A 12605-nucleotide genomic window follows, 5' to 3' on the forward strand; every position below is an offset into this window, starting at 1 on the left:
GTTGGAGATCCACCAGTCAGAGACATTGATTCCAACACAAAACTTTATTGTCAACACACAGATGTCTGGCCCCACTGGCCTTGCCTTTCTCTTCTTGGTTCTGGGGCCCACTGAGGCCCCCCACCAGCTCTGGGCAAGAGCAGGGGGCCAGGGATCCCCATCCTTATGTCAAATCCTGGCTGTGTTGGCCAGCACCCCCTTCTGTGCTCATCCTTGCTGCTGGGGTTCCCACTCTCATCATCCAGCATCCTCCTCTGTCCTTGCTCCTCCGGACCTGGGGCTCACAGGCACCAGCCCTGCAGGTGCTGCCACCTTCACAGCCCCTGGCCTCTGCCCAGGTGTAAGGGAGAGGATGGGCTCTGGCCAGGCTCTGCCAAGCAACACTAAGGACACAGGAAGACGCAGCGGCTGGGTGTGTGTGTGCAGGCCCCTTGGCTCCCATCCTGGCCTCTCAGTGGCTGCTCTTGTGTTTTTTAAGGAGTATTTGTGAGCTAGAGTCATGAACCTGCAAACCAAGAGGTCTTCTTGTTAATCCCGCCCTCCCCCACCCCCCCGGATATGGCAGCCTCCCTTACTCACCTCCTCCAGTCTCACCAGCTTCCCCAGCCAGGCCTCCCAGAGAAGTGCTTCATAGGTCTAACTTGAGCCTACCTAGTACCCCCTCTGAGTTTGGGAGCCCAGGGTGTATCCCAGGCTGATGGTGTGGGGGGCAGAAAAAGAAACTAAGTAACGTGGGTGTGTGCCTTTTTCTCTCCAGGAGTTCAGGAGACAGCTGGTTTTGTGCACCTTAGATAGGATCCCGGGTCCTGTGCCCACACTATACTTACAGCCTAAGTGTCTGCCACTAGGCAGGCACTGAGCTGGCTCATGCCACACACACTAAGAAAGGGTAGGTTTGAAGGAGCTAGAGATGAAACTGGCAGGAAGGGTGGAGCCTCTCCGAGAAGGAAAGTGCAGAACCTAACCAGATAGGCAGTGACAGCTGGGGCAGATGGAAGTTTAAGAGGCAGACAGCCAGGTGCAGTGGCTCACGCCTGTAATCCCAGCACTTTGGGAGGCCAAGGAGGGTGGATCACGAGGTCAGGAGTTCAAGACCAGCCTGGCCAAGATGGTGAAACCCCCATCTCTACTAAAACTACAGAAATTAGCCAGGTGCGGTGACAAGCACCTGTAATCCCAGCTACTTGGGAGGCTGAGGCAGGAGAATCACTCGAACCCAGGCCGCAGAGGTGGTAGTGAGCCGAGATCGCGCCACTGCACTCCAGCCTGGGCGATGGAGTAAGACTCCGTCTCAAAAAAAAAAAAAAAAGAAAAAAAAGAAAGAAAGAAAAAGAAAAAAGAAAAAAAAGGAGGGGTGGTGGTGGTGAGGGGGACCAGATCTTGGAATAGACAGAAACTTTGACAAATGGTCCAGAGGCCCGGCTGGGCTGGGCTGAGCAGAGTGTCAGGGCGAGTACCCATTGGGTAGGAGAAGGAAGGCACACCTTTTCCATGCTAACGAGCGCACTGAGCAAGTCTTGCTGTTGAGGCATCTGGCGGATGTCCTTGGATGACGACGAGCGCCTGTTCAACACCTCTGACTCCTGCTCCTGGTTGAAGCGGATTGCGCGCACCTCCTCCACAATCCTGGGGGTGGAGCAGTGAGTGCCTTTCAGAAGGCTGCAGGGGAGGGAAGCGGCCCTCCCACCTCTTCCCTGGCGTCACCCCCGCTTCGCTCTCCCACGCAGCCCTGACAGAGACCCAGGCCGAGCTGTGCCCTTGTGTGAGATTGGAGGAACCTGGAGTCTGGATTCCAGTTCCTCCACCAATAGGGTGGGGGACCTCTGTGGGGCCCAGGGTCTGCCTTATAAATGGTGAGGGCGTGAGGCCAGAAGACTCTGACACTCTGCCCAGCCTTGACTCACATGACTTGGGGGCAGCCCCAGTACCCTCCCCTACATGTTGAGCTCATCTCGGATCTCCTTGTACTGCCTCAGGTTCTCCTGTATTGCCTCAAGCACCAAGCAAAAGTTGTCACACGTGTTTTCTGAGAGGTTTGACAGGGGGCCTCCCGCAAGGGGTTCCTGGAGGAGACCAGATTTCTCCGAGCGGGCGACCACACAATGCACCAGTGGCAGCTGGTCATTCTCCTCCTCTTCCTCTGCGCCTGTCTGGGAAGCGGGGGATGGAGAGGGGTCAGGACAGCTCAGGCAGGCATGCCCCCGGCACCCCTTTCCTGCTTGGCTTCAGGATGAGTCTCTTAGGACCCCAGGGTTCTAAGGCCCTCATTTCAGCTCTCACCAATCTTAGCCTCACTGCCTTGCTGGGGGAACCCAACTTTAAATGCACATGACCTTCCCCCACCTCTTTAAAAATTCTCACCCCATTTTAAAATTTAGCCCTGCCCCAGATTTCAACCCTGATAAACCCTACCCAGCAAATTTATAAGGCCCTGCCTACCCTCAAGCCCAGGCCTCCAGCACTCCACTCTTTTAGAAGTACTCCACCCCTTTCCCCAACCTTATGGAAGTACTGCCCTCAATGAATAATACGGTAGCTAACATTTATTGAGTGCTTACTATGCGCTAAGCACTGTTCATTTACCCATTAACCCTCATAAAATAACCCTATGAGTTAAGTACTATTATTATTCCCATTTTACAAAAGAAAAAAATTGAGGCTTAGAGTGGGTAAATGCCCCAAGGTCACCCAGCTGCTCAGTTTTGAGTTGCCATAGAAATCTAACATCTAGAAAATCCACACCCCTCAGAAGCCCCAGTTGGTGGGTGGGCACTCAAGATGGGGGGCTGCTGCCTCCAGGCCTCCAACTTGGCTTTCTCCAGGCCCTTGATTATGCAAGCACACACATACATGCACATATGTTCAAGTCCGCTCTCATACACACTCCTTTTCCTCCCTTCTGCCCTCCCCATCCCACGCACCTCACTAAAGGTTATTCGTTGCTGTTGTCCCTGCTCTCCTGCCTTCATCATTTGCTCCAGGTTGGTGGTCACCACGATGACGAACAGGTTGATGCCAATGAAGGCACCGATGGTGATGAAGATGGTAAAGTAGATGGCACCCCCAATCTCCATTGCATACTCCCTCTTCTCTGTCCTGCAGATGGCAGGCAGGGGCCCCATCATTTCCCTGGCCCTTCAAGCCTGAGTTTCCTTGTCTATGAAATGGGAAAATCATCCCAAGGCCTACTAGAACTTCTGCCTGTGTCACTGCTGTTGTGCAGATCCCATTCCCTACTCCTGTCTCAATAGCTGCTCTCTACTAAGCACCTACTGTGCAGCCAGACAGTGGGCTGATTCTCTAACCAACCCTGCAAGGTGGGGACGTGCACATCAACACTATTAAGTTTAATCTATTAGCTACACTCCTTTTTTTCTTTTTTTTTTCTTTTTTTTTTTTGAGACGGAGTCTCGCTGTGTCGCTCAGACTGGAGTGAAGTGGCGTGATCTCGGCTCACTGCAAGCTCCACCTCCTGGGTTCATGTCGTTCTCTCGCCTCAGCCTCCCAAGTAGCTGAGACTACAGGTGCTTGCCACCATGCCCGGCTAATTTTTTTTTTCTTTTTTTTTGAGACAGAGTCTCACTCTGTCACCTAAGCTGGAGTGCAGTGGCGTGATATGGGTTCACCGCAACCTCCGCCTCCCAGGTTCAAGCGATTCTCCTGCCTCAGCCTCCTGAGTAGCTGGGATTACAGGCACCCCACCATCCGGCTAATTTTTGTATATTTAGTAGAGACGGGGTTTCACCTTTTTGGCCAGGCTGGTCTTGAACTCCTGACCCTGTGATCCACCTGCCTCAGCCTCCCAAAGTGCTGGGATTACAGGCGTGAGCCACTGCACTTGGCTTTGTTTTTGTATTTTTAGTAGAGATGGGGTTTCACTGTGTTAGCCAGGATAGTCTTGATCTCCTGACCTCGTGAGCTGCCCACCTCAGCCTCCCAAGGTGCTGGGATTACAGGCGTGAGCCACCGCGCCCGGCCCCGGCCAGCCTGATTTTTATCCACTACCTATGCCATAATGGAGAATGACTGTAGAAGCCCTTTATCTACTGGGCTTCTATACTCACATGTAGAAGATAAAAAGAAATCAGTTAAGGGGTCCCACTTTCTGGAGTAAACTGGAAAGAAATAGGGCTTAGACTTAATAGAAAAGAGGTAAAGAACAGAACACAAAAATGAACGTGGGCAGTGGGTTTAAGAATGAATGAAATGAGACCTAAAGTTCCCAGTTCAGGCAGTTTGGTGGGCTCCAAGGTGGGCTGGGAGGTTGCGCTGTAACCTGAGGCATAACTGCAGACCTGCTGCCCTATCCAAGGCCAACTACCCAGCTGGTTAGCATGATGGGAGAGGTCCCCATTACAGGGTGGGAATGGGACTCTGAATATATGGAGATTCAAGGGTGACAAGGCTTCAGGTACCATAAGTCCAGGTATTTCCTTTTCCTCTGTTTAAAGACCTGGGAACCCCCACTTCTACTGTGCCATCCTCATCCCAATCCCTGGAGCTCCCACTCTCAGCCTGGAGCTCCACCGGCTACCCTGCCCCATAGGTGGGATGAGGCTGGAAGTCCCACTGGCACTCACTGGAAGTCACTGTAGATGTCCACCCAGCCGTCCTGGGTGATGCAGATGAAGAGGGTGTACAGCGCAACCTGTATGTTCTGGAAATGCTTGGGCACGAATGCACCAAAGAGTGTTACTCCAAACACGGAAAAAACCTGTCAGAGAGAAAAGAGCCCCACTCCGACTTCACCAAAGGGCCTGGAAATAGGACACGCAAATGTCATGCAAATGAACGCTGCCGAGGAAATCACAGGGATTCAGGCCCACAGGCCTCTCTGCTTTTCCAGACACCCCTCTATTCGCAATGACCCAAGGGCCCTGTTCAGGGAAGGGAAACAGCTGGGGGCGGGGGCAGGCACTGACCAGCATGAAGAAGAGGATGAGGACCATGATATTGGCCATGTCAGGCACCGACTGCAGGATGACGCGGATGATCCGGGCGAGGGGCTCCACTGCCATGCACACATGCACCAGACGAAGCGCCCTGTGGCAGAGCCTGTCAGGGGTGCCCCTAGGCCCTTCCCAGCCCCCTCCCTCCTCATTACCCCCACCAGCTGCCCAGAGAGGCAAAGCTGATCTCCAGCTGGTCGTTATCCCCCCATCTCATTCCTGGGTTCCAGATAGGTCCCCCTCATTTCTCCAGAGCTCCCCGCTCACCTGAGAGTGTAGTTGATGGAGGGAATATTGATTTCATTAATGAAGAACCGCAAGAGCAAGATAAAGACGATAATGAAGTTGAGGATGTTCCAGCCGTCCTGGGGAGTGGGCCAGCCCCAGTGGTGTCTGTCAGGCCCAGCCCATGGGGGCATCCTAGGTCTGCCCTCCCCACATCCCAGGGATGAGGGCTCAATGTCCCTCTCAGAGCAGGGCCAGTCAGCTGCCATCCACTGCTGTTACCCTGCCGCCCCCCAAACATGCCACAAAACACACGTGTACTCTCTGTCCCATACATGTGTCAATAGCCAAATGCAGTCTCAGAGACACACAGCAAAGACCCTTACAGATACATGGCTGGTCCCTAAGCTGAGTGCCCACCTTGGCTAAAGCATGCTCAAAACAGCCTTGCCCTACAGGTAGGTAACATGAAAACACTTGGCTGTTCCTGCCTTTGTGTGACACACACTACAATTAATAATAAAATGAAAATGGATACTAGTAAAAACATAAGGAATACTGCTTCAGTAGCCAGTTCTGAGGTGAAATAGCTCTCACGGCACAAGAAAGGGAGACAGGCGGGCCAGGCGCGATGGCTCACACCTGTAATCCCAGCACTTTGGGAGTCTGAGGCGGGTGGATCACGATGTCAGGAGTTTGAGACCAGCCTGGCCAACATGGTGAAACTCCATCTCTACTAAAAATACAAAAATTATCTGGGCATGGTGGCACGTGCCTGTAGTCCCAGCTACTTGGGAGGCTGAGGCAGGAGAGTTGCTTGAACCCAGGAGGCGGAGGTTGCAGTGAGCCAAGATTGCGCCACTGCACTCCAGCCTGGGTGACAGAGTGATACTCAATCTCAAAAAAAAAAAAAAAAAAAAAAGAAGAAAGAAAAGAAAGAAAGGGAGACTGGTACATTTTGCAAGCCCTTTGTCCAATAAGACACTTACACAGGAATGAGATGGGGAGGAGAAGGAAACTCACAGGTATGAAAAATCTGAACGGGGATCACACTTCTAGAAATCTGATCCACAGATACTCTGGTTGAAGTACAAAATGACATTTGTATAAGGTTAAGAATAACCAACATGCCAGGTGCAGTGGTGCAAGCCTGTAATTCCAGCACTTTGGGAGGCTGAGGTGGGAGGATTGCTTGAGCTCAGGAGTTCCAGACCAGCCTGGGCAACATGGTGAAACCCTGTCTCTACAAAAAACTATAAAAATTAGACAGGGGTGTTGGCATGTGCCCCTGTAGTCCCAGCTACTTGGAGGGCTGAGAGGATCACTTGAGCCCAGGAGGTCAAGGCTGCAGTGAGCCGAAATGGGTGTCATTGCACTCCAGCCTGAGCAACAGGGGTGAGACCCTGTCTCAAAAAGAAAAAAAAAAAAAAAAAAGGAAAAGAAAACCAACGTGTCAAATGATCAGAAGAGACTGATTGGATAAACTATGGCACATTAAATTCCATTAAATCAATGGAATACTATGTAGCTATGTAGCTACAAAAAGAAAAATGAGGCCAGGTATGGTGACCCTTGCCTGTAATCCTGGTGCTTTGAGAGGCTGGCGGGAGAGGATTGCTTGAGGCCAAGAGTTTGAGACCAACCTGGAAAACATAGCAAGACCTCATCTCTACAGAAAAAAAAAGGAAAAGAAAGAAAAATGAGAAAGATCTCCATGTACTGATATAGAAAGATTGTCAGGATCCATTCAGTGACAAAAGTAAGTGCAGAATAATGTTTATACTATGTTACTGTTAGGAAACGGAAGATGGAGGGTATATACATATTTGCTGATTATTGTAAAAATAAATACTGTGAGGCTGCTATAGTTTGAATGTTTATCCCCTCCAAATCTCATGTTGAAATCTGATGTTCAGTGTTAGAGGTGGGACCTAATGGGAGGTATTGGGTCATGAATGGCTTGGTGCCATCCTGAAGGTAATGAATGAGTTCCCTCAAGAGCTGCTTATTAAAAAGAGCCTGGCATAGGCCGGGCGCGGTGGCTTATGCCTGTAATCCCAGCACTTTGGGAGGCTGAGGAGGGCGGATCACGAGGTCAGGAGATCGACATCATCCTGGCTAACACGGTGAAACCCCGTCTCTACTAAAAATACAAAAAATTAGCCAGGCGTGGTGGCGGGCGCCTGTAGTCCCAGCTACTCGGGAGGCTGAGGCAGAAGAATGGCGTGAACTCGGAAGACGGAGCTTGCAGTGAGCCAAGATCGCGCCACTGCACTCCAGCCTGGGCGACAGAGCGAGACTCCGTCTCAAAAAAAAAAAAAAAAAGAAAAAGAAAAAAGAGCCTGGCATCTCCCATCTCCCCTCTCACTCTCTCTCTTTCTTCCTCTCTCGCCATGTGATCTGCACATGCTTCACCTTCTGCCATGAGTGGAAGCAGCCTGAAGCCCTCACCAGAAGCAGATGTTGGCACCATGCTTCTCACACAGCCTGCAGAACTGGGAGCCAAATACAACTCCTTTCTTTATAAGTTATTCAACCTCGGGTATTCCTTTATAGCAACACTAAATGGACAAAGACAATAAAAAAGAGACTATAAACATAAAAACATTACCTAGAAAGGATAGTGGTGGGAGAAGAGGGATGAGGGGACAAAAGAGAAGCAAGAATTCTGTGTGTACCTTTCAACATAGTTTTGACCAGCATGTATCTGCATTAAATATTCAAAAAGAAAACTTTTTTTTTGAAACAGAATCTCTCTCTGTCGCCCAGGCTGGAGTGCAGTGGCGCAATCTCAGCTCACTGCAAACTCCGCCTCCCGGGTTCAAGTGGTTCTCCTGCCTCGGCCTCTAAGTAGCTGGGATTACAGGCACACGCCACCACGCCCAGCTAGTTTTTGTATTTTTAGTAGAGACGAGGTTTCACCATGTTGCTAGTCTGTCTCAAACTCCTAGCCTCAAGTGATCCTCTTACCTCGGCCTCCCAAAGTGTTGGGATTACAGGCATGAGCCACTGCAGCCAGCAAGAAAACTATACTTAATGAAAAAAAAAAGTTCTTCAATGTATTGGGGGTCCAGTAAGCACAAGTCCTCCTGGCCTCTCGTACTGAGTCTGCACCTTCACATACACAAGGAGATACAAGTCTGCCTGTCTGCAGATCCATCCATATATCCCTTCAGTATGTAGCTCCTGTTGTGTGCCATACCCAGATCCAGTTCCTGAGAACATAGGATGTCTGCCCTGTTGGGCTCACAGACTATTTTAAGGAAGATGGATAAACAGCAAATTTTAACTCCATGCAAAAAAAATAAGTGCATAGCATCATGGAGACACAAAGCAGCACCTAACCTAGCCTGGGAGAGACAAGAAGACTTCCTGGAAGAGAAGACATCTGAATGAGTTTGTAAGTAGGAGTAAAGCAAGTGAATAGGGAAACTCAGATTTTATAACACATGAAAATTACATGAAATTCCAATTTGGGTGTCCACGAACACAGCCATGCCCACTTCATTTATGTGCGGTCCATGGTTGCTTTTGTGCTGCCATGGCAGAGGTGAGTCATGGTAACAGAGGCTGTACAGCCATGAAGCTTAAAATCTTTATTATCTGGTCCATTACAGAAAAAGTGTGCTGATCCCTGCTGACCTCTGTAAATTAAGGTAGATGCTTTCAGCCCCATTTCTCAGACAAGGAAGTCAGGTTTGTCCAAGACTACAGAGTTGGGGAAGGCTGGAGCAGGGATTGGAATTGGAGCCCAGGGAGGCTGCACTTCTAGTACCAGTTACTTTCTGCCACATCATACACATCTCTGAACTAACACACTCTGTCTACACACACACACGTACTCACACCCTCAGTTTGTAGGGCCAGGAGTACAGGGGCAGACTGGGTGGTGTGCAGTCCCCAGGGGGAAGTAGGGGCAAAGGGCTCAGGATCTCACCTTCCAGAAAATCCAGAAGCCATTGAGCCAGCCAAGGAGAACCTCACAAAGAAGGATGGTCAGCACAATGTCATCTATGGTAGAGAACAACTCATAGTGTTTCTACATGGGAGACAGAGAAAAAAGAGGGGCAGAGAGGTCAGTGGAGCAGGGCCTGGGCAAGCCGGCAGGGAAAGGATGTATGTAGGGGAGGGAAGTCCCGTATCACTGCTGCTCTTGGTCCTCAGCAACCTTGTCACTTCCTTTAAAACACACTTTGCCTGTGCGTGCCAGGCACTGTGCTGGGGCTATCACACATCACTTCATGTTACCATCACTGTTGTCCTGCAAAGTAGGTTTTATTCCCGTCTTACAGAAGTGGAATCAGAGTGGCGCCTGTGTGCACAGCTAGTTGATAAAGATGGTTGTCTGACTACGAACTTTTGTCCCTAACTTCTAGAATAGGGATATTTTGGAGAGGGAGGTAGGAGAGGCAGAACAGCCTCCAGGATTGGGAGGAAAAGGCCTGGCTTCTGAGGGTGGAGAACACCAAGCTCCATCTGTCCTAACCTCTCCTGCTATTCCAGCTCTCCAAATACTCCAAGTTAGGCCTGACCAAACTCCTGGGTATCCTGCCACTCATGGGTCCAGGACATGCACCCTGGATGGATGAATTGGTAGATGGGTGACTGGGGTCTGTCCAGAGCCCAATTCACTTTCTCTCAACCTCGAAACTCCTTCAGCTTCCTTATGGCTGCGACCCCACTAACAGCCCCCATAGTGCCCGACTCCACCTAGCAGTCACCCAAGTCACCGTGTCTCCTCCCTTTCTTTCTTTCTTTTTTTAATGTGACATCTCAGCTCACTGCAAACTCTGCCTCCTGGGTTCAAGCGATTCTCCTACGTCAGCCTCCCAAGTAGCTGGGATTATAGGCGTGCGCACCATGCCTGGCTAATTTTGTATTTTTGTACAGATGGGGTTTCACCACGTTGGTCAGGCTGGTCTCGAACCCTTGACCTCAAGTGATCTGCCTGTCTTGGCCTCTCAAAGTGTCCTCCCCAAAAGTGCGCTTTACCCCAAAGTGCAACAGACTCAGTGCCTTAGGGCCCACTGTCACATATGGCCACTGGAGACAATAGGACATCCACACCATTATTCAAAAAAGCATTCTAAATAGTCCTCAGCCCAGCATGGTGGCTCACACCTATAATCTCAGCACTTTGGGAGGCCAAGGCTGGAGTATTGCTTGAGCCCAGGAGTTCCAGACCAGCCTGGGCGACAGAGCGAGACCCTGTCTCTACAAAAAAAAATTTTTTTTTTTTGAGACAGAGTCTCGCTCTGTCGCCCAGGCTGGAGTGCAGCGGCACAAACTCGGCTCACCGCAACCTCCGCCTCCCTGCTTCAAGCGATTATCCTGCCTCAGCCTCTCAAGTGGCTGGGATTATAGGCGCCCACCACCATGCCCGGCTAATTTTTGTATTTTTAATAGAGACGGGGTTTCACCATGTTGGCCAGGCTGGTCTTGAACTCCTGACCTCAGGTGATCCACCCACTTTGACCTGCCAAAGTGTTGGGATTACAGGCATGAACCACTGCGCCTGGCTCAAAAACATTTTTTTAATTAGGCATGGTAGCTCGTGCCTGTAGTCCTAGCTACTTGGGAGGCTGAGGCAGGAGGATCACTTGAGTCCAGGAGTTCAAGGCTGCATTGAGCCAAGATGGCGCCACTGCACACCAGCCTGGGTGACAGAGTGAGACCTTGTCTCTAAAAAAAAAAAAAAAGAAATTAAAACATCAAGGATAAGTCACACTAAACTTCAAGTTGGACACAGAGAAGTCTCTCACATGCTGTTTCTTTTCCCCAAAACAGTCTCCCCCACCTCTCTTTGCCTGGCCAACTCCTACGTGCTCTTTTTTTCTGTTTCTTTGTTGTAGTGACTGAGATCACATCCTACTTCTTTACTCTCAGCTCCAGTGTCACTTTCTCCAGGAAGCCAGCTCTGACCCCTGAGATTAGGTTCGAGTGCCTTCATTGAGCCTCCATGTACTCTGGGTGCTACTTGGGCACTTGTAATGACAGTTTCTGTGGTCTGAGACAGGACCCAGTTGTGCTTATTATCCCTGGGACCCTGGCAGTCTGCACAGTCAGTGCCTGGCACTGAGTGATTCTCCCTTAGTGACTGCTGGTTAGAATTGGATACCCCTTCTCCACAAGGCACCCATTTGCCTCCCTCTGCTCACACCATTCTTCTCCTGTCCCTCCTGTACAAATCCAATGCATTCCTCAAAGCCAGGCTGCAGAGCCCTCTCCATCATGAAGTCTTCCTTGATCTCCAGATTCCTAGAAGGTCAGAGCTGACAGACCCTTGAAGAGCATCCAATCCAACCGTCACAGACAGATGAGGAGCCTGAGGCCGGGAGAGTTCTTGCCCCAGGCCCCCCATTAGGGTTAGTGGGGCAGAGGTCATGCTGGCATCCCACCTGGTCCAGGTAGGAGTTGGTACGGAGAGCGATGGTGATGGCATTGATCACCAGCAGCAGGGCCAGCAGCAGTTGGAAGGCGGGGTGTCGGAGCAGCTGCTTGATGTACATGTGAGTGATGAACTCCTGCATGTCCCAGGCGTCCTGGGAGAGGGCAGGACCTTCCTTCAGGCAGGTGTCACCATAGGAAGCCTCTGCCTGGGGGTTTGCTCTTAGAGAATGGGGGTTCCTGGGGCCCACTCTAGAGGGGGGAGGTCATCTGAGAGTGGATCATGGAATGGAGACATCAGTGTAGAGATCACTATCTAAATGGCCACTAAAAGTGGGTTACTATCGGGGGATTTTGTGGAAGTCATTGCCAGAGAATCTCTTTGGGCTCTCTGATAGTGAAGATGATCGTTATATAAGGGTTCCTATGGGGGGCATTGCCAGAGAGTTACTAACATATCATGGGCAGTCACTCAGGGATCAGTGCTAGGGAGGGTCTTCTGGGGGCGTTTAGAGGGTAGAGGGGCAGAGTTACCATGAGGGCCTGCTGCCCATGAGCACAGCTGCAGAAGGGGCCACTGTGGGGCGAGAGCTATCCTTACCGCTTTGTTCATGATTTCCTGGCGGTTGATGAGCACTTGCTCCTCTGGCCGACCGTAGGACTCGTGAATGGTACTCTGCAGGGGAGAGGGGCGGCCCCTCAGTGCAGCTACTGCCCCTCCAAACCCCATACGGTCCTCCTGAGTCCCGCCCCACCCCTCGAGGCCTGTATGGGAGGTCCATTGCTGCCACCAGGCCTTTTCATTATCCCTCATGTTTGCTCAGTCTCTTCCTTCTCCTCAAAGAATCTTCACTCCAAGTGGTCTCACTCCCCGTCGTGGTGATATCACAGAGGCCTCTGTGACCTCCAGCCTTCTGCATTCTACTGAGGAATTCCAACCTGGAGAGAAGCTCCTCCCATTGGCCCTCCTCCGCATCCCACAGAGGAAGTCTGGGGATGCTGTGGAGATGCTGGGCTGGGGTTGGAAGTCAGAGGCTGATGGGA

General features: G+C 51.0%; 1 protein-coding gene across 5 annotated transcripts; it reads right to left on the minus strand.

Annotated features, from left to right (window-relative positions):
• Positions 1 to 12448, minus strand: CATSPER4 (cation channel sperm associated 4). Of its 5 annotated transcripts, none has more exons than XM_003809451.4 (10): positions 12163 to 12448; positions 11573 to 11716; positions 9112 to 9213; positions 5217 to 5314; positions 4923 to 5043; positions 4581 to 4714; positions 2922 to 3096; positions 1939 to 2150; positions 1485 to 1626; positions 1 to 505 (listed from the first exon to the last, which is right to left on the minus strand). In XM_003809451.4, exons 1-10 carry the CDS (start codon positions 12373 to 12375, stop codon positions 452 to 454), a joined length of 1395 nt encoding a protein of 464 aa, XP_003809499.1. In that variant the 5' UTR covers positions 12376 to 12448; the 3' UTR covers positions 1 to 451. The 5 variants fall into 5 exon arrangements, with proteins under 5 accessions (XP_003809499.1, XP_054959700.1, XP_054959702.1 ...); XM_055103725.1 differs by having other exon boundaries at positions 9112 to 9185; positions 12163 to 12417; XM_055103727.1 differs by lacking the exon at positions 11573 to 11716 and having other exon boundaries at positions 12163 to 12437.
• Positions 12449 to 12605: the final 157 nt, after the last annotated feature.

This window comes from Pan paniscus, chromosome 1 (assembly GCF_029289425.2).
Source record: "Pan paniscus chromosome 1, NHGRI_mPanPan1-v2.0_pri, whole genome shotgun sequence".
Lineage (NCBI taxonomy): Eukaryota > Metazoa > Chordata > Mammalia > Primates > Hominidae > Pan > Pan paniscus.

Excerpts from the sequence above, each read along its gene's own strand:
- CATSPER4 (XM_055103721.2), bottom strand. The coding sequence starts at position 12,375 with ATGAGGGATAATGAAAAGGCCTGGTGGCAGCAATGGACCTCCCATACA. Across the intron at positions 5,315-9,111 it reads GCTTCTGGATTTTCTGGAAG|GACGGCTGGAACATCCTCAA; the intron begins GTGAGATCCTGA and ends CCCACTCCCCAG. Across the intron at positions 3,097-4,580 it reads GACATCTACAGTGACTTCCA|GACAGAGAAGAGGGAGTATG; the intron begins GTGAGTGCCAGT and ends TGCCATCTGCAG.